Source organism: Engystomops pustulosus, chromosome 2, assembly GCF_040894005.1.
Source record: "Engystomops pustulosus chromosome 2, aEngPut4.maternal, whole genome shotgun sequence".
Taxonomy (NCBI): Eukaryota; Metazoa; Chordata; class Amphibia; order Anura; family Leptodactylidae; genus Engystomops; species Engystomops pustulosus.
In genome coordinates this window covers 36,422,616-36,449,163 of record NC_092412.1, presented here as the reverse complement: position 1 = coordinate 36,449,163, position 26,548 = coordinate 36,422,616, and the positions used below count along the sequence as shown (strand labels likewise).

Sequence of the window (26,548 nt, the reverse complement as noted above, 5' to 3'; positions counted from 1 at the left end):
GGCGTCATCCTTATAAAAAAGCAAATCGACCACCAGGATAAAGGACTGTAAACCAATCACACTGACATACAGGTGTGCGCCCCCCCCCCCCCTGGCAGAATCTGCTCTTCTCTATGCTTCTTGTTAGGCTTTATGCTCTTTTAGAAAAAAAAACACTTAAAAAAATATGCAAATGAGATGCATTTGCATAATTCTAAAAGCCTTTTATTGTAAAAACCATAGTATAAGAAGCTAAAAGAAGAGCAGATAATGCAGAGGGGGCACACACCAGTATGTTAGTGTGCTTGGATTACAATCTTTCATCCTGGTGGTATGTCATTGTACAAAAATGACATGAAATGATTTTAACTGTATGATGTATTGGAATGTTTCAATGGGTTAAATAATAAATATACATATATCATATAATATACACTAGTAATTTAAAGGAAACCCACCACTTCGGATAGGGCTTATAAGCTGGACATGCCGTGCACCAGCTCAGGGTGAGCTGGTGCCGGCGCTTATCTCTGTTATGTTTTTAAACAGTTTGAAAGTGTTTTAACAGTTTATTAATGTTTATATCCTTACTAGCTTCCCCGCACCGGGGTCCGCGCTCGGCGCACCATGCGCGCGACCGTGCGTGCATCTGAATAGGAAGTGGTAGCGCGCATGGTGCGCCGAGCGCGGACCCCGGTGCGGGGAAGCTAGTAAGGATATAAACATTAATAAACTGTTAACACTTTCAAACTGTTTAAAAACATAACGGAGATAAGCGCCGGAAACAGCTCACCCTGGGGTTAATTTACTAAGGGTCGCGCTGCTCACTTTCGTTGGACTTTGTACTTTTTTGGGGATTGGACGGGTATTTAACAGGCGTCTGCACTGGGATTGTGTTGCACGGGATCCGTTTTTGGCGCAGCTGCACTGGCTTCCGTGCGACACAAGTTGGGGGTCGGCGGTCGGATGATCTCACTGATTCGGACTGAGCACTGGATTTTAGTTTCAAATTGTGTCACAAGCCCAAGCACATACATGCACCACTAAAAAGATGGTGAACTCTGTCGGACCTGAGCGGGGAAGGATATCGGGCGCACGATTTTAGTGAATTCAGTGAACTTCAGGGACGGGGGTAAGTAAATGTGCCCCAATGTGTCTGGAAATCTAATTAAATCAATGTGTGTAGGCAATGTGTGAGATGATACATTCCCTTTAATGTTTTGGTCAACTAGCGTTATATTTGGTAGTTGGCTATTGTGGATTTTTGTGGTATGTGATATCTATGTGGTTACTTATACAGATAATGTGACGTCACTTTAATGGGATTGGCCCCTCGCCCTGTATGCTTTCAGGAATCATATTTAAGCCAAAAAATAGAAAAGTAGTGATTTCCTGGAGATGGGCAGCGGCAGTGATCCTCACCCTGTCAGGCCCTATCTCCGCACTCGGCACTTGTTACATCACACCTAGAAGAAGATTATCTGGAAATATTTAGTAAGCTCCGGACATGGCGCCTGCTTACAGAAGAAAGATAACAATTAGAAATTGGATTATGTTCATTTTACTGGAAATGGAGACATTTTTCATATGATGTATTGCCAGAGGTACAAGGTGGTCCATACTTAAAGGAAATCTGCCATATCATGATAAACCAGGGACACTTACTAGAGATGAGCGAACATGCTCGTCCGAGCTTGATGCTCGGTCGAGCATTAGGGTACTCGAAACTGCTCGTTACTCGGACGAATACTTCGCCCGCTCGAGAAAATGGCAGCTCCCGCCGTTTTGCTTTTTGGCGGCCAGAAACAGAGCCAATCACAAGCCAGGAGACTCTGCACTCCACCCAGCATGACGTGGTACCCTTACACGTCGATAGCAGTGGTTGGCTGGCCAGATCAGGTGACCCTGGGATAGACTAGCCGCTGGCCGCGCTGCTCGGATCATTCTGTCTCTGGATGCCGCTAGGGAGAGAGCTGCTGCTGGTCAGGGAAAGCGTTAGGGTGTTCTATTAGCTTACTGTTAGGCAGGAGTGATTCTCAAAGAACCCAACAGCCCTTCTTAGGGCTACAATAACGTTCTACTTTTTTTATTTTAATTTGCATCTTTTACCATTTTGTGAGGAATTAGCAGGGGGACTTGCTACCGTTGTGTTTAGCTCTTAGTGGCACACATATCCATAGCAAAGACCGAAGTGGGAAAATTCAGTAGGGGTTGGATTTCTATTAGGCAATAACTCAGTGTCATCTCATCTGGCATAGTAGTGTGCTTCCTTTGATACTTGGCTAGAAAATAGCCATAGGAGAATACAAACAGCTTCTTGAAGCCTACAGTAGCGTTCTATATATTTGATTTCTGGTTGATCTGCTGGTGGCTTTAGTTTCTGCAGTGCATGTACTTGCCAATTCTGAGCAATTTGTAGTGAGACTTGCGACCGCTGTGTTCTGCGCTTAGTGGCGCACATATCCATAGCAAAGGCTGAAGTGGGAAAATTCAGTAGGGGTTGGATTTCTATTAGGCACTAACTCAGTGTCATCTCATCTGGCATAGTAGTGTGCTTCCTTTGATACTTGGCTAGAAAATAGCCATAGGAGAATACAAACAGCTTCTTGAAGCCTACAGTAGCGTTCTATATATTTGATTTCTGGTTGATCTGCTGGTGGCTTTAGTTTCTGCAGTGCATGTACTTGCCAATTCTGAGCAATTTGTAGTGAGACTTGCGACCGCTGTGTTCTGCGCTTAGTGGCGCACATATCCATAGCAAAGGCTGAAGTGGCAAAATTCAGTAGGGGTTGGATTTCTATTAGGCAATAACTCAGTGTCATCTCATCTGGCATAGTAGTGTGCTTCCTTTGATACTTGGCTAGAAAATAGCCATAGGAGAATACAAACAGCTTCTTGAAGCCTACAGTAGCGTTCTATATATTTGATTTCTGGTTGATCTGCTGGTGGCTTTAGTTTCTGCAGTGCATGTACTTGCCAATTCTGAGCAATTTGTAGTGAGACTTGCGACCGCTGTGTTCTGCGCTTAGTGGCGCACATATCCATAGCAAAGGCTGAAGTGGGAAAATTCAGTAGGGGTTGGATTTCTATTAGGCACTAACTCAGTGTCATCTCATCTGGCATAGTAGTGTGCTTCCTTTGATACTTGGCTAGAAAATAGCCATAGGAGAATACAAACAGCTTCTTGAAGCCTACAGTAGCGTTCTATATATTTGATTTCTGGTTGATCTGCTGGTGGCTTTAGTTTCTGCAGTGCATGTACTTGCCAATTCTGAGCAATTTGTAGTGAGACTTGCGACCGCTGTGTTCTGCGCTTAGTGGCGCACATATCCATAGCAAAGGCTGAAGTGGCAAAATTCAGTAGGGGTTGGATTTCTATTAGGCAATAACTCAGTGTCATCTCATCTGGCATAGTAGTGTGCTTCCTTTGATACTTGGCTAGAAAATAGCCATAGGAGAATACAAACAGCTTCTTGAAGCCTACAGTAGCGTTCTATATATTTGATTTCTGGTTGATCTGCTGGTGGCTTTAGTTTCTGCAGTGCATGTACTTGCCAATTCTGAGCAATTTGTAGTGAGACTTGCGACCGCTGTGTTCTGCGCTTAGTGGCGCACATATCCATAGCAAAGGCTGAAGTGGGAAAATTCAGTAGGGGTTGGATTTCTATTAGGCACTAACTCAGTGTCATCTCATCTGGCATAGTAGTGTGCTTCCTTTGATACTTGGCTAGAAAATAGCCATAGGAGAATACAAACAGCTTCTTGAAGCCTACAGTAGCGTTCTATATATTTGATTTCTGGTTGATCTGCTGGTGGCTTTAGTTTCTGCAGTGCATGTACTTGCCAATTCTGAGCAATTTGTAGTGAGACTTGCGACCGCTGTGTTCTGCGCTTAGTGGCGCACATATCCATAGCAAAGGCTGAAGTGGGAAAATTCAGTAGGGGTTGGATTTCTATTAGGCACTAACTCAGTGTCATCTCATCTGGCATAGTAGTGTGCTTCCTTTGATACTTGGCTAGAAAATAGCCATAGGAGAATACAAACAGCTTCTTGAAGCCTACAGTAGCGTTCTATATATTTGATTTCTGGTTGATCTGCTGGTGGCTTTAGTTTCTGCAGTGCATGTACTTGCCAATTCTGAGCAATTTGTAGTGAGACTTGCGACCGCTGTGTTCTGCGCTTAGTGGCGCACATATCCATAGCAAAGGCTGAAGTGGGAAAATTCAGTAGGGGTTGGATTTCTATTAGGCACTAACTCAGTGTCATCTCATCTGGCATAGTAGTGTGCTTCCTTTGATACTTGGCTAGAAAATAGCCATAGGAGAATACAAATAGCTTCTTGAAGCCTACAGTAGCGTTCTATATATTTGATTTCTGGTTGATCTGCTGGTGGCTGTAGTTTCTGCAGTGCATGTACTTGCCAATTCTGAGCAATTTGTAGTGAGACTTGCGACCGCTGTGTTCTGCGCTTAGTGGCGCACATATCCATAGCAAAGGCTGAAGTGGGAAAATTCAGTAGGGGTTGGATTTCTATTAGGCACTAACTCAGTGTCATCTCATCTGGCATAGTAGTGTGCTTCCTTTGATACTTGGCTAGAAAATAGCCATAGCAATAGGATAGGATTGTTTGGTTCTAAAAACTCAAAAAAAAACAAAAAACACAAAAAAACACAAAAAAAACCAAAAAAAAGTAAAAAAAAAAAAAAAAGTTATAACTCTCATTTTAAAAATGTTTAACCCCAGGGCTAGGGGTAGAGGACGAGGGCGGGGACGTGGGCGTCCAACTACTGCAGGGGTCAGAGGCCGTGGTCCTGGGCGGGGTGAGACACCACCTGCTGATGAGGGAGCAGGGGAACGCCGCAGAGCTACACTCCCTAGGTTCATGTCTGAAGTTACTGGGACTCGTGGTAGAGCACTGTTGAGGCCAGAACAGTGCGAACAGGTGATGTCGTGGATTGCTGACAATGCTTCGAGCAATTTGTCCACCACCAGTCAGTCTTCCACGCAGTCCACCCATGTCACCGAAATCCCCACTCCTCCAGCTCCTGCACCTCAGCCTCCTCCCCCCCAGTCTGCCCCCTCCCAGGAAAATTTGCCATTTGAACCGGCATACTCTGAGGAACTGTTTTCTGGACCCTTCCCACAGTCACAAACCACTTGTCCGGTTGCTGCTGAGCAATTTTCCGATGCCCAGGTTTTCCACCAGTCACAGTCTGTGGGTGATGATGACCTTCTTGACGTAGTGGAAGTGTGTAAAGAGGTGTCCGACGATGAGGAGACACGGTTGTCAGACAGTGGGGAAGTTGTTGTCAGGGCAGGAAGTCCGAGGGGGGAGCAGACTGAGGGATCGGAGGATGATGAGGTGACAGACCCAAGCTGGGTTGAGAGGCCGGGTGAACACAGTGCTTCTGAGACGGAGGAGAGTCCTCGACCTGAACAGGTTGGAAGAGGCAGTGGTGGGGCCAGACGGAGAGGCAGGGCCAGAGCTGGTGCATCAGCGCCACTGTCAACTAGTGAAGCTCCCGTGGTGAGGGCTCTTGCGGCGAGGGCTAGATCTTCAGAAGTGTGGAGGTTCTTTAAGGAAACACCGGATGACCGACGGACTGTGGTGTGCAACATTTGCCAAACCAGGCTCAGCAGGGGTTCCACCACTACTAGCTTAACTACCACCAGTATGCGCAGGCATATGAATGCTAAGCACCCCACTCAGTGGCAACAAGCCCGTTCACCTCCGGCCGTGCACACCACTGCTCCTTCCCCTGTGTCAGCTGCTAGTCAGCCCCCTGCCCAGGACCCTGGCCCAAAAACCCCATCGTCGCCTCCACGATCCTCCACAGCATCCACCAGCGTTCAGCTCTCCATACCCCAGACGCTGGAGCGGAAACGCAAATATAGTGCAACCCACCCGCACGCCCAAGCCCTTAATGTGCACATCTCCAGATTGCTTAGCCTGGAGATGCTGCCCTATAGGCTAGTAGAGACCGAGGCCTTTCGCAACCTCATGGCGGCGGCCGCCCCTCGGTATTCGGTCCCCAGCCGCCACTACTTTTCCCGATGTGCCGTCCCAGCCCTGCACCAGCACGTGTCAGACAACATCATCCGTGCCCTGACCAACGCCGTTTCTGACAAGGTCCACCTGACCACGGACACGTGGACGAGTGCTGCCGGGCAGGGCCACTATATATCGCTGACGGCACATTGGGTTAACTTGGTGGAGGCTGGGACCGAGACTGACCCTGGGGCTGCTCATATACTGCCGACGCCGAGGATTGCGGGGCCTACCTCGGTCCAGGTGTTTCAGGCCTACTATGCCTCCTCCTCCTCCCACCCCTCCTCCACCTCCTCCTCCGAACTACCATCCGTGGGCACGGCGCCATCAGTCGGTAGCTCTAGGCACAGCAGCAGTGCCGTCGCTAAGCGACAGCAGGCGGTGCTCAAACTGCTGAGCCTAGGCGACAAAAGGCACACCGCCCAAGAGCTATTACAGGGCATCACGGCGCAGACTGATCTGTGGCTGGCACCGCTGAACCTCAAGCCGGGAATGGTTGTGTGTGACAACGGCCGTAACCTGGTGGCGGCTCTGCAACTCGGCAGACTGACACATGTGCCATGCCTGGCCCATGTGTTAAATCTGATAGTGCAGCGTTTCCTCAAGACATACCCCAATCTGTCTGATTTGCTCACGAAGGTGCGCCGCATCTGTGCGCATTTCAGGAAGTCCAGCCCAGATGCTGCCACTCTCAGGGCAGCGCAGCGCCGCCTCCAACTGCCCGCTCACCGACTGTTGTGCGACGTGCCCACGAGGTGGAATTCAACACTGACCATGTTATCCAGAGTTTACCAGCAGCGCAGAGCGATTGTAGACTGCCAGATGTCAACTTCCACCAGAACTGGTAGTCAGGTCAGTCAGCTTCCTCAAGTCTACAATGAGGAGTGGACGTGGATGTCTGATATCTGTCAGGTGCTGAGTAACTTTGAGGAGTCAACACAGATGGTCAGTGGCGATGCCGCCATCATCAGCCTCACCATCCCGCTGCTTGGCCTGTTGAAAAACTCTCTGGTCAGCATGAAGTCGGAAGCTTTGCGCTCGTCACAAGAGACGGGGGAAGAATATTCCCTTGTTGATAGCCAAAGCACCCTGAGGTCTGTTTCTCAGCGCATATCGGAGGAGGTGGAGGTGGAGGAGGATGAGGAGGAAGAGGAGGAGAATGTTGGCGAGACACAAGAGGGGACCATTGTTGAGTCCTTCACTGTTCAGCGTGTATGGGCAGAAGAAGAGGAGTTGGAGGAGTTGGAGGAGGAGGAAATGGACAGTCAGGCCAGTGAGGGGAGTGAATTCTTACGCGTTGGTACTCTGGCGCATATGGCAGATTTCATGCTAGGCTGCCTATCCCGTGACCCTCGCGTTCAAAGAATTTATTCCAGCACCGATTACTGGGTGTTCACTCTCCTGGACCCACGGTACAAGCAAAATCTTGCCACTCTCATCCCTGCAGAGGAAAGGAGTGTGAGAATGCATGAATACCAGCAGGCCCTGGTGCACAAGCTGAAACAGTATTTCCCTTCTGACAGCGCTAGCGGCAGAGTGCGTAGTTCTGCGGGACAAGTAGCGAGGGAGAGTAGGCGAGCAGGCAGCTTGTCCAGCACTGGCAAGGGTACGCTTTACAAGGCTTTTGCCAGCTTTATGTCACCCCAGCAAGACACTGTCACCTGTCCCCAGTCTCGGCAGAGTAGGGCTGATCTTTACAGAAAGATGGTGAGGGAGTACGTAGCTGACCATACCATCGTCCTAAATGATCACACAGCTCCCTACAACTACTGGGTTTCAAAGCTGGACATGTGGCACGAACTGGCGCTGTACGCCTTGGAGGTTCTTGCCTGCCCTGCCGCTAGCGTCTTGTCCGAGCGGGTTTTCAGTGCAGCTGGTGGCATCATCACCGATAAGCGTACACGCCTGTCGACTGACAGGCTGACGCTTATTAAAATGAATAAAGGCTGGATTTCTCAGAATTTCCAATCTCCACCAGGTGAAGGAAGCTCAACCTGAATAATTGATCCACTCCTCCTCCTCCTCCTCATTTTCCTCCTTCTCCTCCTCTTTGTACAGTAAAGCAGAGGAAAATGGCTATTTTTTGACAGGGCCCACTGGCTCTTGCTATACTTCATGCATTTAATTTTTCTGGAGGGCCACCTACCCGGTCCTCTGTTTGAAACAATTTTTGTGAGTGCCACATACAGGCACTCAATCTATTCCATTTTTCTGGAGGGCCACCTACCCGGTCCTCTGGTTTGAACAATTTTTGGGACTGCCACATACAGGCACTCAATCTATTCCATTTTACTGGAGGGCCACCTACCTGCTCCTCTGGTTTGAAGAATTTTTGGGACTGCCACATACAGGCACTCAATCTATTCCATTTTACTGGAGGGCCACCTACCTGCTCCTCTGGTTTGAAGAATTTTTGGGACTGCCACATACAGGCACTCAATCTATTCCATTTTACTGGAGGGCCACCTACCTGCTCCTCTGGTTTGAACAATTTTTGGGACTGCCACATACAGGCACTCAATCTATTCCATTTTACTGGAGGGCCACCTACCTGCTCCTCTGGTTTGAAGAATTTTTGGGACTGCCACATACAGGCACTCAATCTATTCCATTTTACTGGAGGGCCACCTACCTGCTCCTCTGGTTTGAAAAATGTTTGGGACTGCCACATACAGGCACTATCCAAATTAAATTGTCTCCATAGCAGCCTCCACACGTTGTCTCCATTGCTACCTCCAAAAGTCGTCCATATAGCTGCCTCCATACATCGTCCCTTTATCAAACGAGGTGTGTCAGGCAGAAATTTGGGTTGTTTTCATGGATTCCACATCAAAGTTGTTAACTTTGTCGCCACCCTGCTGTGTTATCCACAAAATATACTGGCAAACTTTTACCATTTAGGGATATTATTTCAGCGCTTCTTGCGCATCTGTTTACATTCCCCTCACCCGGCATATCCTAAACTTATAAGAACGCTACTACACTTGATCTTATACAAAAGGTTCTTAGAAGTGCTGTTTGGGGAGTAGCCTAGAGACAGGGGCTTGGATTGGCGAAAGCTCGCCTGGCAGCGGAACGCCAGCTCCATGCGCATCATGCGCTTCTTGCGCATCTGTTTACATTCCCCTAACCCGCCATATCCCAAACTTATAAGAACGCTACTACACTTAACTTGGTGCAGGCTGGGACCGAGTCTGACCCTGGGGCTGGTCATATACTGCCGACGCAGAGAATTGCGGGGCCTACCTCGGTCCAGGTCTCAAAGGCCTACTATACCTCCTCCCACCCCTCCTCCACCTCCTCCTCCTCCGAATTACCATCCGTGGGCATGGCGCCATCAGTCGGTAGCTCTAGGCACAGCAGCAGTGCCGTCGCTAAGCGACAGCAGGCGGTGCTGAAACTGCTGAGCCTAGGCGATAAAAGGCACACCGCCCAAGAGCTATTACAGGGCATTCCACATCAAAGTTGTTAACTTTGTCGCCACCCTGCTGTGTAATCCACAAAATATACTTGCAAACTTTTACCATTTAGGGATATTATTTCAGCGCTTCTTGCGCATCTGTTTACATTCCCCTCACCCGCCATATCCTAAACTTATAAGAACGCTACTACACTTGATCTTATACAAAAGTGCTGTTTGGGGAGTAGCCTAGAGACAGGGGCTTGGATTTGCGAAAGCTCGCCTGGCAGCGGAGCGCCAGCTCCATGCGCATCATGCGCTTCTTGCGCATCTGTTTACATTCCCCTCACCCGGCATATCCTAAACTTATAAGAACGCTACTACACTTGATCTTATACAAAAGTGCTGTTTGGGGAGTAGCCTAGAGACAGGGGCTTGGATTGGCGAAAGCTCGTCTGGCAGCGGAGCGCCAGCTCCATGCCAAGATCCAACTAACATAGTTTTAACTGCAGCACCTTTAATCTACTACTAGTTCACTGCCTCCATACATGGTCCCCTTATCAAACGAGCTGTGTCAGGCAGAATTTTGGGTTGTTTTCATGGCTTCCATGTTAACTTTGTCGCCACCCTGCTGTGTAATCCACAAAATATACTGGCAAACTTTTATCATGTACCGATATTATTTGAGCACTTCTTGCTCACCTCCTTTGGTTCCTCTCTGCCACCCATTGGTTTGAAGCCTGAGTCCATTTAGGGTATGTCGCCATGACACTCTCTAGCCTGCTGCCGCTGCCTCTGCATGCCGTCCCCTATAGTGTCAGGGTCAATTATTGCATGTTTTAGATACTATCTAGCTTCATTCTGTCACTCTGTCATGGCCATGCTGTTGCCCATAATTTTGGCATAATGGTGCGTTTAAGCAGCCTCAGAGGCATCCATGCATGCTGCCCCTGCTGTTTCCTGTCCATTTCCGTGGTGTTTCCATCCTTTTCTGAGGTTCCCAGGTGTTTGGCCAAGCTTCCCTGTGCAGAGCCTTGGTCCCCTTGAAAAATGCTCGAGTCTCCCATTGACTTCAATGGGGTTCGTTATTCGAGACGAGCACTCGAGCATCGGGAAAAGTTCGTCTCGAATAACGAGTACCCGAGCATTTTAGTGTTCGCTCATCTCTAACACTTACCCATAGATCTTCTTATATTTCTTATAAACTTATGCTAATGAGTCTTAGGGGCTACCCTAGGCCCTCTGTGATCTGGCTTTACAGGCTGTTACACTGTGTCACCGTCCCCCTGCTTCCTCAGCACCAAGATTACAGCAGGAAGTGATCACTGAACAAGTGCTGAGGAAGTGGGGACGCGTCAGTATAACGGTCTATAAAGCCAGATCACAGAAGGCCTAGGGTTGCCCCTCAGACTTGTTAGCATAATTTATAAAGTTGATTTTAGGAAGGAGGCCATGAATAACAAATATAAGAAGATGACCACAGTCATGGTGTCCGGATCTATAAGTGTCATTTGTTTTTCATTATGGATTTACATTTACGCCAGCTCCAACTATTGGCTTCCGTTTAAAGGCATTGTCCCGCTGATTCTCTCTAATCCCTATCAATCTCTATTGGTATTTTCCAACACTACCATAGTATTGAATGGCGTGTTGGGATGCATGCTCGACCTCCATCAATTATAAAGGGAACATGATCGTGGAGGTTCGTTCTCATGATTATGGGGGGTCTCCGCAGTCGGATCACCACCATACAGATTGTTATCCCTATCCCATGGATAGGGGATATCAATCAAACCTGGTACAACCCATCTAATTAGACATTTATTACAATGCCATACAGTGTGTGTTTGGCCATTTCCAGCTCCTTGGACATGGCATATGGCAAGCTCATTCAATAGTTTTCTCTCATTGTCACAGGGACGGATGCTTTTCACCTGTGAGTCCCGAATCGTGTCCTCTGGTACAAGCCTTTGTCTGTCCCAGCCGTTCGTTCATTATGCACAGTCATGTTCAGCTGAAGACCGGCCTGCAGACCCAGGAGCGCCATCTTTTCCTCTTCACTGACATCCTCGTCATTGCCAAGGCAAAGTAAGTAAGACTTCACGTTACTATAATCTCTATTAATAATAATAATAAGTCATGTAATTATAGCCTGAAGACGCTCACATATCTCCACCCTTAACTTACCAAATTTTCCAAAATTTCTTTTAGTTATTCCGACCTAAAAATTTTGAGCTATTGTAAGTATTTTCAGATTGGTGGGGGTCCGCTGCTCAGCAAGCCCACATGTTTCCTGTTCTAGGCATCTGAGAATCAAATAATAATAACAATAATCTTTATTACCTCTATTGTCGAAGCGTTGCACCATGCCTCTGATGAATAAAGGAAGACTTTTGATTTAATACTTCATCTTGGAGTGTTACAAATCATAGGGGACATACAGGGCCGGCGCCAGCACTGGGCATTCCTGGGCAAGTACTGGGGCCCAGAGCTGCTGGGGGGGGCCCACATAAGGTTGTACATAAGGAATCCATGGGGTGAGGGGGGCTTTATATAAAATAACCACAAGGGGGCTGTTTGGTATGTTACACTAGTGAATAATTAACGGGAACAGGAGTTTTAGTTTCTGAATTTTTTATGCCACCATGTCAGTTCACTAGACAGGGGCCCACTGAGGCTCTGTCACCCAGGGGCCTAGTGAAACCTGGAGCCGACCCGGGGGCCATATACAAATATAATATTACATTATATGGAACAATAGGAGTGAGGACCCTGCTCACAAGAGCTTCTAGTCTATGAAGAATTAAACGGAGAGCAGACAGCTCCATTCTCATTGCAGTGGTCGATTAAGTAACTGCTGCCCAAGTGAATGCAAACTGATATGCAGTAACCTGGCCTGGCCACTAAACAGAGAATGGAGCTGTCTGTTTTCTCTTAGGTTCTTTGTTTTTCAGTTGATCTATGGGGGTGCATGGTGTTGGACTCTTTATCTATGGATATCAGATTTACTAAAAGGATAATGACAATAAATGCAGTAGGAAATGTAATACAACTACCAATTATATAAGCTGCATAGAAATACACTATAATTTTCATTAGCTGTTTAAAATCAAAATATATCCCCTCAAAAGTCCCCGCCCCCTTGCATTAAGCCCCACCCACCGACTTTTCTAAGTCACATGTTTATGCCCCTTTTTTTAAAATGTTTTTTTACAATTTGTGTCTTGAAAGAGACTTCAGGAATCCAAAAGGCTTAATTATTCTGTTCCCTCTAAATGTGTGAATAATATCCTAGCAGCGATAAATATTGTACTGCACTTGGCTGACTCTGAATGGGAAAAATACAATCTTGCCGACAGTTGCGTAATATAATCTGACCTTGAGAGCCTATTGTTGTCCTCCTTTGGTCACCAACAAGATTACTTAGCGGGGAGGGCATCCTCCATCTCTGCCAGGTTGACTTTTCCTTTTTATCATGTAAGTAAAACCGTGGCAGCACTATTTGTTTTTCAGGAAGTCGAGATTGTTGTTTTTTTGTATGAGAAATTTTTTTCTAATGGGAATCCTCAGGAAAATGAACAATGGGACTTGGGTAAAATGTTTCCAGCCTTGGTCTATTCTATAATGACTATTAAATAAACAGTGAGATGGGATCAATATGCGATGGCTTGTGACAAGCAGATGGGTACGTTTCTCCGACGTGGCGATGGTTATTACTGAAGAATGTGCTAAGTTTATGGGTTAAGGATATGATGTTCCTGTTGGACTTGGTCACTATTTATAAACCTGATATAATAAATATGACCTTGGTCGGTGAAGGAAGTCACTGGATGTTCTTGCCGTGAACATGATACTCCCTTCCCCGGCAGAGGAGAGGCTGTACTGGGAAGAATTGGGCTGAATAGATCAATTCTAACGACTTCTGCACGTGTTCTCCCGGGCTGTTTTGTTAGGTTTTTTTTGCTAATGGAAAGGCGAGACTTCAGCACACGCTGTTCCCGTATTGGACCGTTTTGTTGCAAAGTAAAGTTATACATCCATTTTTCTTTTTCTTTTTTTTTTTTTCATACCGTGATAGAGCAAAGGAATTTTCGAGATTCAATTATTTAGGAGAATGTGGAAATTTTTTATTACGTTTTTGGTTATATTTTTTTATTGCTGAATACAATTTTGTATTTTGTCTATTCAATTCTACATGTTTCTATGCCCGATGGAAATTTCTAAATAGTCTGTCGAATTCCAAAATGGAAGAAGTGACCAAGTTTTTTTAAAAAAAGGTTTATAATGGTAAGAAGTTTAAAGGGGTTGGCCACTGTACCTCATGTTTTTTTTTTTTTGTAATGGTCTACAAGTTCGACACTGGATTTCAATAATGCTCCTGTCACAAGGAGTTTCCTGAGGATGGAAAAATAGGGCTAGGGGTAATTGGTTTAAGAATGTGTATCCATTAGAGATCTGATTTAAAGGCCACTTTACCTCATGTTTTTGTGATGTGTGTATTAGTGTGGGGGGCAGGATATTACCGTATATACTCGAGTATAAGCCGACCCGAGTATAAGCCGAGACCCCTAATTTCAACACAAAAAAAATGGGAAAACCTATTGACTCGAGTATAAGCCGAGGGTGGGAAATGCATTGGTTACAGCCTCCCAGTATATAGTCTGCCAGCCCCTGTAGCATACAGCCTACCCAACCCCTATAGCAAACAGCCTGCCCAGCCCCTGTAGTAGGAAAAAAAAATAACACTGTACTCATCTTTCCGACGTCCCCCATAGGTCCTCTTCTGTCTCAGACTGTCTCAGACAGAAGAGGACCTATGGGTGACGTCAGAAAGGGGATTTTTGTCTTTATGTTTTTAGTTGACTTGAGTATAAGCCGAGTTAGGGTTTTTGAGCACAAATTTTGTGCTGAAAAACTAGGCTTATACTCGAGTATATAAGGTAGGTAATTTACTAATATACATCTATCAAAAGTTCTACTTTCTTGATATCTAAAATCCTTTCTTCATATGTAAAAGCCTTTCCTAATTAGTAAAGCCTCCTCAGCCAGACATTCCTGACCATAACATGGCCGCAGATGGAGGGTCATGTGACCTCTAACTGTTCATGAACAATCGCCCTGTCAGGGCCTTTGATCTTATATTCACGCTTACTATCATAAGGTCCTGGTAGAGCAATTGCTCTTGGACAGAGATCACGTGACCCTCCATCTGCGGCCATTTTATGGACAGGAATGTCTGGCTGATGAGGTAAAAGACAGGAGGCTTCACTTTATATCTCAAGAAAGCGGAGCAGAACTTTTAATATTGGAAAACCACCTAATATCCTGCCCCCCACTTACATACACATCACAAAAAACATGACGTAAAGCCACATCAGAGCATTTGGAGAAAAAAAAATCTCAATGGGGGATCTTATAATCTATATTATTTAATTACCTGAAAATATAATACATAACCCTTTAGGGATATTTCTATAAGTCATGTCCACCCCAATGTACCAGTACTATAAATATACATTACAGCAATGATATAGAACATTATGGATCGAGCGTGACTATGTCATCATATGCTGCTCTATTCTTTTCCTCAGGTCTCCATCTCACTATAAACTGAAGCACCACGTGCGGGTGAGCGAGATGTGGATAGCGTCTTGCATGGAAGAAGTTTGTGAAGGCAGCACTTACCCTGAAAGGTCATTTGTCATCGGCTGGCCAATCACCAACTGTGTTGCTACTTTCAGGTGTGTAGTCGTTGTGTGTTGTATTGATGACAAACAGAATAAAGTTTTTAATTTTGAAGATATATTTTAACTAAATTCCATCCAATGTATATTCAAAAAATTATTGAAATTCTGAAGTAATGCAGTATTTACACATATTAGGGAGCAACCACTATAGCTAAACCCTCAGCACACAATATAGAATGGCTGTAGGATTTGCACAGCAGTAATTCCAGGAGTTTCCATTTCCATATAAATTAAAGAGCAACAAAACCTTTGACTCACTTTTTTTTTTTTTATAAAGCAAACTTTTATACTTCATGAAGTGAAGCAGCTTCTCTGTTTCTCTTTTATGCTTCTTTCTCCTGCAGTGAGCAGTGTATCTGAAAGCCTTCTGAGGTATGACCTCTTCAGACAGATAAGGAGGCTAATGATTAACTCTTTCCATACCTAGAGCATAGTTTTCCTTTATGATTCAGCTCTCTAAGGAGATGACACTATTCAGTGTAAATAGTTAAGTCATTATAAACTTCATCGGGTTCCTTTTATCTCTCAGCTGTCAGTGGATACAGGACAGAAAGATGATTTACACAAACTGCTTATATAGGGAGGAAAAGAGGTGAAAAAGAATTATACAGGAACATAATTCTATAATAAATATTACAAGGTTTATTATCATCTGCACTATTCCTGTATGCAATTTTTTTTGAAAGTTGAGTTATACTACTGTAGCTGAATCTACAGAAATCAGTAGTGTATACATGAGGAGTAACACTATTTCTGGTCATTATGTGATTTTGTGCTCAGAATTTCTAGGAGATCTGGGGTAGGTATCTGTAGTTTTCAGTCCTCTTTGTGCTGGTGAATAAAGATCTAGCTGCTGTAACTCACTGTCCCCTTTGCAAATAACTTTCTGTAGCTCTGACACTTCTGTGAGCTTCTGTCTTGTTGCTTGCAAGATGGAATTCAGCAGACATTTCAGAGTGAAAGCAGATCAGTAACAAAGGAGGGAGGAATATAAAATCTAAAAAAGTGATTTCCTCTGGTTAGCTAAGCTAAGTTTCAAGTAGTCGCTTTTACTGTTTATTGATGCAAATTTTGTTGTTGCCTTCAATTGTAGACATCAGTAGCAGGGCCATAACTACAGTGGGGCCCGCAGTGTTATAATATAACACATAATATATATGTGTGTATGTATGTGATATATATATTTATCAGGAGTGTCTGAGATTGTGTCTGAGATATATATGGCACATTGACAGCATAAAATTTATATCACATATATCTGATGTATATATCCTGTATTTGTGTGTGTGTGTATATGTTGTATGTGTATATGATGTCTGTAAAGTGTATATACTGTATGTGTGTATATATGCTGTAAGTCTGTATATGGCACTGTATGAGTGTATATGTGATGTGTATATGCTTTAAATGTGCATATGTGTGTAAGAGTGTATAAATGTGTGTATGAGTGAAGAACTGTAGGCTTATGAATATAGGTATACAGATGTGTGTGTGTGTGTGTGTGCTTGAAGGGGGGCCCCATTCTGAAATTTGCTCTGGGCTCCTGCCTCTGACCAGTAGAGTTTTAGCTGACCTACCCATCCTGCTGATGTGCCATTCATGTGCCTTTATTATTACTACCTTGTACCTCCTATAGCAGTGAAGGCTAACCGATGGCACTGGTGCCAGAGGTGGCACTCAGAGCCCATACTGTGGGCACCCAGGCCATCACCAGAGAGGACTCCAGGTATCTTTCTGCAGTCCCAGACAGCCCAGGACTTGCTGTGCACAGAGCTATTTTAAAGTGACAGCTCTACCTGGGACTATTTTCTGCTTTATTGGTGTCCTCAGAGCACTGGTATCAATGAAAACTGTGACGGAGAAGGGAGTATAAATCACAAATTACATTTCTGTGTTGGCACTTTGCGATAAATAAGTGGGTCTATGTTGTAGTTTGGGCACTCGGTCTCTAAAAGGTTTGCCATCACTGTCCTATAGGATATATTTGACATGGACTGACATGTATAACAATATCTACCTTCTAAGTTACTATTCATGAAATTTTATGAATCCTACATAATGTTCAAATTGATCGTTTTCTTCCCATCAAAGGTCCCATAGAACCTTGATGAAATAGAAGTCTCCGCTTCAGAGTCGCTCAGGAATGTATGACCCATTGCTCCAGATTATACACTGAATCATTTTTGTCTCCGCACATAATATATATCTGTTTAATTCCATGTTAACAATTTGGTATTTGAAGAATCCTTTGTATAAGTGTAGCAGTCATGCATATGTGACTACTCTCCTGACAAGCAATATTTTGGCTGGGGCTCTATCCCGGAGCTGTGTGAGTGGTGATGAGGGCTTGTTACGTGAGTCACGCGGCCGCTGCGGTTAACCCTTGCTATGACAATTGGTTTATTATCCGCGTTATAAACTTTAATCGCATGCATTACTATAGATTGTATGGCTTACAGACAGATATATATATTAATATACCATAGTCTGTGTATTAGCCATCTACATGAGATTTCCGAAGTGTTTATAGTTCTCAAATCTGAACGTCGTTAATCCTGATCTATTTCCATTTGGTGACTAGTTTAATGAGCAATCCCACCCAAGCCTGGAATTTAGACATCTGTGTGATCCACGCCATGAGTTCTTCATATTTCCCTTGCTTCCAAGTAACAGTCTATGGCCCCCTACACATGAACTTTGATTGTGTGCTTTGAACTTTGGTTTGTGTGCTTTCTGTGGTTTCAACAAATAAGTAGGGGTGTAACTATAATGGTAGAAGCCGCTATGAGGCCCGCAGTGTCAGGGGGCCCCGTCAAGCAACTTGACACTAAAGAATGGAGGTTGTGCACCATTATATACATATTGGGGGTCATTTACTAAGGGCCTGATACGCGTTTTCCCGACGTGTTACCCGAATATTTCCGATTTTTCCTGAATTGCCCAGGGTTTTTGGCGTACGCGATCGGATTATGCCGTATCTGCACCGGCATGCACTTGACGGAAATCGGGGGCATGGCTGAACGAAAACCCGATGAATTCGGAGAAACCGCCACATTTTTTAAAAAAAATTGTCGCTGGACACGCGCTTACCTTCACCAAGAATAGGATCGTGAACTCCGGCGGACCTCAGCAGACTTCAGCGCAGCAGCGACACCTGGTGGACGTCAGAGGAACTGCCTTAGTGAATCGCCGGAAGACCCGAATCCACCGCAGAGAACGCGCCGCTGGATCGTGAATGGACCGGGTAAGTAAATCTGCCCCATTATGCTGCACATTATAGAGTATAATATCTATACAACATATATGTGATGTATATATGCTGTATATGTATCTGTGATGTGTATATGCTCTATGTATGTATATATGATGTCTGTGTGTGTGTGTGTGTGTGTGTGTGTATATGCTCTATATGTGTAAGTGTATAAATGTGTGTGTATGAGTGAAGACCTGTATGTTTTTGTATATAGGTATATAAATGTGTGTGTGTGTGTGTGTGTGTGTATGTATATGCATATTTTAAAGCAGGAAGGAGGGCCCCATTCAGAAGTCTGCTATGGGACCCTGCCTCTCCTAATTACACCCCTAAACACAGGGTCCAATTTATTTCAATGAGACCATCGTGAGTTTAGGTTCCATGTCTCTGTGTGACACGATTGTCACTGATATCTGAGTGGACATCACACACTGATACATGGGTTGCACCCATGGTACATATGTAGATGGACTAAGGAGAAGGGTGCTCCAGCATATTGGTAGAAAAAGTTACCCGATCTAAAGCCTTACTAAATTATATTATAAATGCTGGTTCATAAATGGTTAAAGGCAGTCTACCACCTTCCCAAATAATATATAGCTACCAGCATGGTGAAAGAAGATGCCACTACTCAGATCCCAAATTACTTTTATAACTAAAGGCAGTCTAGGTGTCAGCCCATAAAAGCCCACACTGTCGGCATATGCCAACTATTTAGTTGGTATACCACATTGTGCCATGCCTTCCGGCACATGTACATGAACCACACAAAATAATTAGTAGACATCTAATTGCAATACCAGACATGGCCTGCACACAAGAGTGGCGCTGTTTCTAAAGAACTTTTTTTTTTAATTTTTAACAAATATCTTTGGGAGTGATATCACTGACAACGTACATGAGGGGTCACTGAAGGGTGTATTTGTCAAATAATCTGGGGGACATTACAGAAAACATTCCACAATAGACAACAGGTATTTAACAAATGACCTAAAATATTTCTTAATAAGGTGAGTAAATGGATTGAAACTGTTAATATTGATGTCACAATTGTTAGTACAGGCAGTCCCCGGGTTACATACAAGATGGGTCCTGTAGGTTTGTTCTTTAGTTGAATTTGTATGTAAGTTGGAATTGTATATTTTATAATTGTAGCCCCCACCAAATTTTTTTCAGTCTCAATTGGATTTGAAAAATGTTGGAATCTCATAAGAACCAGGATTAACAATAAAACTTAACTACAGACATATTTTAAGAACAGTTATAGCTGATTATTGTAGCCTAGGACTAAAGTACAATAAATGACCAACTTCCAGAGGTCCGTTTGTAACTAGAGGTCGTCTGTAAGTCAGGTGTTCTTAAGTAGGGGACCGCCTGTATTTAAAAAAAAAATTCTGTATCTATAAATTTTCCCCAATATAATAGTAAAAAATTACATTGTGAAGGATTAAAACATTTTAACATGGGTTGTCCTAAAACACCCTCTAGTAAAAGTGAAAAAAAAAAACCACATATGGTTTGTCGATCACGGCTTTATGGCTGGGTGAAAGTTCATCCAAAGGACTGCGAGAGATTAAAGCCCAAAACGTGGGCTAATAATGAGGCCGAAGTATCCAGGAATCTTGGTAAACATTGGATTTGGAGGGTGGAAAAAAAACATACAGTTTTTAATAAAATTGCAATTTAAAAGAGAGAAATCGCTTATCATTATTATTACATAGTCCTGGTGCAGCAGGAGTTAGAGGACAAACAAAAAACAGAAAGTAGTTGTACAATAAATTCCATTATAATACAAAACCTCGGACAATATATAAGTTTATACTGTATGTCGAGTCAGGACTGGATATATGCAAATTGTCTATGTATTTGTAGATATATAAAGTCATTACATTCCATTATAGAAATTAAGATAGGGGGGCATCTGAAGTGGTGCTCTCCTGCAGCCTCTAAACGCGACTAATCTCAGGCAAAATATGACTCTTCTCCGCTCGTTGTCACATGACTTTGGAGGAGATTTTTTTTAAATAGGTACATGGGTGAGTTTTCACATGTCCTTTTCTAGAAAGGACATTTCATACCCTATCTTAGGGAGCTTATAGTTTAATGGGGTAAATGGGTAGCCTATAGGTATGTTCAGCGCCACACACTCTGTACTGGCTAGAAGCTGTTACTGCAACCACTATTTGTTTATGGGATCTTCCAATTTCCCTCCGATTACAGATAATATTCTCTTCATATCTTACAGATGCACTTAAATAATTAAAGCTGCCTAAATCCTTTATCATATACATGTACATGACAGAATTGGGAAAGAGAACATGATGGTTCCAGTGGAAGAACCAATTTCATGTGTATTGGGATTTAATCCAAAATGGTTGTTACTTCTGTAAGAAACATAAAGAAGATCTTATAGCCTAAGTGGCACAATGAGATACTATACATTTTGGCAGGGTCGGCTCCAGGTTTCAGTAGGCCCCTGGGCGACAGAGCCTCAGTAGGCCCCTTTGCAGCAAAATCACGTGGCAATAAAAAATTCTGAAACAAAAACAGTCTCATGTTCCCTGAAATATTCCCTAGTTTATCATACTAAACAGCTCCTCATTATTTTATATAAGGCCCCCTCACCCCTTAAGGATTTATTAGATACAACCCTCCTTACTCTCATGGTTTTCTTATGTACAGTCTTATGTGGACCCCCCAGCAGCTCTGGGCCCTGGCAATTGCCCAGGTATGCCCCGTGCTGGTGCAGGCCCTGGATTTTGGTCCAAAAATCAAGAAAAATACCCTCTGGGCATATATATTATACAAAGGTTTTTTTTCTATTTTGCAAAACCTGGGCCGGTATGATGAGTTCCATGGATTCTGGCTGCCCCGCTCCCAACAGTTTGTAGCACCTACTCATGAGATGTTTCCATCAATAACAAAGGGTTTCAGTATTAGATCATCTCTTTCTAGCACGTCTACTGGATCTTAGTGTTGCATTAAGTTCCATGTATTGATCCAGGAGCAGAAGTTTGGGAATTCAACCAAATCTTGTTTTCCAGGCAAAAGTTTAAAAGAGAAGTTTATCATAGGTGCAACTAAAAAGTGCTTGGCGCCGTAGCAAACGTAGCCCTAGGCATGTACTCATAAGTTAGGGTAAGGGGACACTTTGTATCTCAGTTGCAATAGGAAGAAAAACACATAATTTTGGTGAAAGTGCAATCCCAAAAATGACATGAAAAGTGATTACAACATGTAAAAACAGTGGTACAATACCTAAGCTACATAAGTAGGAAGAAGAGACATAGACCCGACATAATAGATACATAAACCTTAGCCAAGACCCTCCATAAATTTATACCCTCAAGCAGTATATCATGAAAATTGAGATCCCAGACCACAATATAAATCAATTCAGACCCAAGACCAAAATATAAATCAATGCAGACCCAAGATCAAACTTCTATATCATTTTTGACCCCAGAACAAACCCCCTATCTTAATTCACACACAAGATCAAACCTCTAAATCTAAATTCAGACCTCAGACCAAACAGTTCTACAAATTCAGACAGACCCAAGATCAACCTTTTATATCATTTCAAACCCCAGACCAAACCCCTATCTAAATTCAGACCTAAGATCAAACTTCTATATCATTTCAGACCCCAGAACAAACCCTTCATCTACATTCACACAGCAGATCAGACCTCAGACCAAACACCTATACAAATTCAGACAGACCCAAGATCAAACTTCTATATCATTTCAGACCCCAGACCAAACCTCTATATAAATTCTGAACCCTGATCAAATCCCTATCTAAATTCAGACCTAAGATCAAACTTCTATATCATTGGACCAATTTGACATGCCTGTGCAGCGCTGCGTAATCTGTGTGCGCTATATAAATAAAGAATTATTATTATTATTATTTCAGACCCCAGAACAACCCCCCCCCCATCTACATTCACATATCAGCTCAAACCTCATCTAAATTCAGACCCCAGACCAAACCCCAATATAAATTTAAAACCCTGATCAAATCCCTATCTAAATCAAGATCCAACACCAAACCCCCTATATAAATTCAGTACCCAGAAAAGACCACTAAAGTAGTACAAAACATATTTTGAGGCAGTATTTTCTAACACTATAAAAGTTTTTAGACTCTTGCTGTCTATTGTTATGAAGGATAACAATGTAGCCCTGCCATACACTGCCGCCGCCATACATAGCTGTATTCTCGGGAAGCTGTACTCCTATAGAAAGAACAATTAGCAGCACAGCGGCATAACCCTACTAAATACAGTAGAGAGAGAGAGCAATTTCAGGAAAAGATTGATTGCCAAGAACACCTGCTTAGGAACGTGTGCGACAAAATCCAAATGTTTATCAAGAGTCCGTGCTCGGAGCTGGAAAACTGGCAAGAGGAGATTGTTTCCTTAAATAACACAGTAAGGAGCCCTGATCCCCTTCCAGTCTTAGTGTGATGCTACTCCTGTGCTATTCCTCTAGACCTGTGGATGAGGGTGTATGAATAAATATGTATATACTATATACACAGCATACATATCAGTATATAACATTATATGGTATTTCCAGGCCCTTGCCATCCATCTTAAAGCTCCTTTCCTTAATAACTGGACCTAAGGATGTTGTAGAGTGGTCAATCTATGGAGGCTTCTCGGTTTCATAGACTTTAAAGCAGCATTGAGGAGATTTGACTGTGGTCATTCAGTGATCAGGAACAGGTCATCTCAGGACAACCAACTCTCAGTTGATTTCCAGTTATTACTTGCAGATATATGTATAAATGGCAACTGGGTTTTACTGTTAATGCTAACAGTTTAAGACCGTGTTCAGACAAAGCCAATTGACTAAAGAATAATAGTGTTGTCGGTCTCTTCATTAATTTTTGGTGGAATAACATGCTCCAGTCATCTTACTGAGCTGTGACTTTCACCTTTCATCAAGATGTGATCCTGTGTTACCTGTATATGTATACGTAGGGCCGCCATCAGGGGGGATTTAGTGTTACTGTGTTCAGGGGGCCCTGAGAAGGAGAAGGGGCCTGAAGTTACAGAAAACCCTCCTCCCTTCCCGTGTGCAGGGCACACAGGGCCAGTTTATCTGTGACGGAGCCAAAAAGTTTGCCAGTCAGGGGCCCCAAACTTCCTAGTGTACAGGCGGTCCCCTACTTAAGAACACTCGACTTACATACGACCCCTAGTTACAAACGGAACACTGGATATTGGTAATTTATTGTACTTTATCCTTAGGCTACAATAAACAGCTGTAACAGTTATCACAGGTGTCTGTAATGAAGCTTTATTGTTAATCCTGATTCTTATGACAACCCAACATTTTTAAAATCCATTTGTCACAGAGACCAAAAAAGTTGTGGCTGGGATTACAATGATAAAATATACAGTTCTGACTTACATACAAATTCAACTTAAGAACAAACCTCCAGACCCTATCTTGTATGTAACCCGGGGACTGCCTGTATACGTATCTGTATATTTATGATGATGTTACTGCTCAGCCATCAGAGGCTGCCTTCCATGGACACCAAAGCTTTCTGTTCCAGACAGAGGGGTGTATTACTTCTTTACTACTTTTAGAACCTCCCACAATAATATTTTTTTAGGAGATCCCACAAAAAAAAAAAAAATAAATAAATAACTGGACGCCCCCCTTTTATAAAGGTTTTTGTGGTCTGATTGTTTACTTTTATGATTGCTAATGTATCACAATACATTAATTTCTTATACATTGCTTTATTCTCTCTTACAGCACTGCGGAGGAGAAGGACAAGTGGCTCATGCTTTTCGAGAGGTAGGAAGATCCCTTTTATAATCTACATGTTTTATTATATACAGGTGGTCCTCGATTTAAGGGCACCCGACTTACAGACGACCCCTAGGTACAGACGGACCCTTGTGCCCCATGTGACCTCTACTGAAGCTCTCTGGATGCTTTTACTATAGTCCCAGGCTGCAATGATCAGCTGTAAAGTGTCTGTAATGAAGCGTATTTGGGTTTTTTGGGTGGAGTGTCCCTTTAATAGCACAAAGTTGCTCTAGAACTAAGAGAGAGTTGTTGTGAGGACGTTCACTTTAACCAGCCTGCAGTCCTATTAAAAATTTGATCTCACTCATTCCTAAAATGTGTTCGCTCTGCATTCACATGTTTTGTGCTTGGGATTGAGGGTTCACTCAATGACCTTACTTCTGGCCCCCCACTAGTGTCCTGCATGAGCCCCCGCTCTGCCAGCATGGATTTCCTAGCATGTAACCAGACAAATAGCCATGTACTCAATGTCGTAGCTTATAATAATAACCATTGGGTTCCTCGGCACTCGGAATAAATCATATTTGAAGAACAAATGTTTCCTGTCAGGCAGATGATGGATGCTCTTATTGTGATGTGGAGATCCTGGTTGGACAGTCGGCTGGTGTTAGATTCCTGTGGTCTTTCTGGCTACATTTACAGTCTGGGGAATTTGTGGTGTTTGGGTTGAAAAACTGAAGTCCACATTTTTATTGTTGTGTCAGAACGAGAAGTATCAGTTTCTCATTTTCCTTACAAATGAAAATTAAAATTGCAAAATAGACATTTTAAGCTTTTTTTTGGGAGGGGGGGGGGGTTGTTGGTATAGTAGATGAGCATATATCTTGTAAAAAATAAGACATTACAGTAAATAATTCTTTTAAATATTATTATCACGCAGTACAATTTTAATCATGTAATAAGGAAAGCAGATTATTGGAGATTCTGGATTATTAAATGAGAAATTTAAAGGATTTTTTGTGGTAAAAATGTGTAAATTTAGCAAAGATGCCGTATAATAATAATAATGGCAGCTTATATCCCATATACTAACTATAACGTCATAGTAAATAGGCCTCATTGGTATCATTGATAAAACTTAAAGAGAATTGATATCAAGAAGGCAATTTAAATCTGATCACGAATGACATCGGCCTCCAATATGTACGCAGAGAAACCTGCTTGGATCGAAGAGAAGTCCAATAGTAGGGGGGGAAAATGATGCTATGTTTTATCCTCCGTTACTGGAGCTATGACAAAGGTTCAGTTATGGAGGCCGAAACATAGCAAGGGAATAAATCCACCAGCGTGGTGGCTCAGTGGTAAGCACTACAGCCTTGCAGCGCTGGGGTCCTGGGTTCAAGTCCCATCCAGGTCAACATCTGCAAAGAGTTTGTATGATCTCTCCATGTTTCCGTGGGTTTCCTCAAGGTCCTCCGGTTTCCTCCCACACTCCAAAACATACTGGTAGGTTGATTACATTGTGACCCCCATTGGGGACAGGGACAGATTTGCCAAGCTCTGTGTAGCGCTTCAGAATCTGTGTGTGCTATATAAATAAAGAAATTATTATTAATTATTATTAATTAACACCGTTTTTAGGGGCGTTTTTTGTATTATGTGGGGAAATTATGGCAAGCACCCACTTTTGTATGTATTAAGCAGCGGTGCTCTATCATAAATTATGTGAACCCCAACGTCGGAACCCTAATAAAACGAGCCGTGCACCTGTGTGACATCACATGGCCAGGGATATAACGAGCCGTTCACCAGTGTGACATCACATGACCAGGGATATAATGATCCGTGCACCTGTGTAACATCACATGACCAGGTATATTAGAAGCCGTGCACCTGTGTGACATCACATGACCAGGGATATAATGAGTCATGCACCTGTGTGACATCCCATGGCCAGGGATATAATGAGCCGTGCACCTGTGTCACATCACATGACCAGAGATATAATGAGCCATGCACCTGTGTGACATCACATGACCAGGGACAGGAAATAAACATAGAAGCTTGCTATAGAATGGCAGCAAGCAGAGACTTTTCTGATACAGAAAATATATTGGAAAACTCTGTAACTTTACATTACACAAATAGTTATTTGCTAGAATTTGCAAACAACTGAACAAATTTGCAAATTTGCTATTAAACGAAATCTACCACTGTGATGGGGGTGAATTTGTCATTAATGCTGCTAGGTAGCCCCCAGCAGGGTGTATACGGCCCTATGTTTTATAAGGAGTTTTGGTCTTTTTTTATTTTTAGTAAAATTAACTTTGATATTTAAATGA

General features: G+C 43.4%; 1 protein-coding gene across 1 annotated transcript in view; it reads left to right on the top strand.

The window, feature by feature from the left end:
• The window catches only part of ARHGAP20 (Rho GTPase activating protein 20), an 81,200-nt gene that overhangs the window by 24,124 nt on the left and 30,528 nt on the right, over positions 1 to 26,548 (top strand). The window contains exons 3-5 of the mRNA XM_072134253.1: positions 11,347 to 11,517; positions 15,021 to 15,170; positions 24,210 to 24,251. Of these exons, the coding sequence (XP_071990354.1) occupies positions 11,347 to 11,517; positions 15,021 to 15,170; positions 24,210 to 24,251 (363 nt within the window). The remainder of the gene's footprint in view (positions 1 to 11,346; positions 11,518 to 15,020; positions 15,171 to 24,209; positions 24,252 to 26,548) is intronic.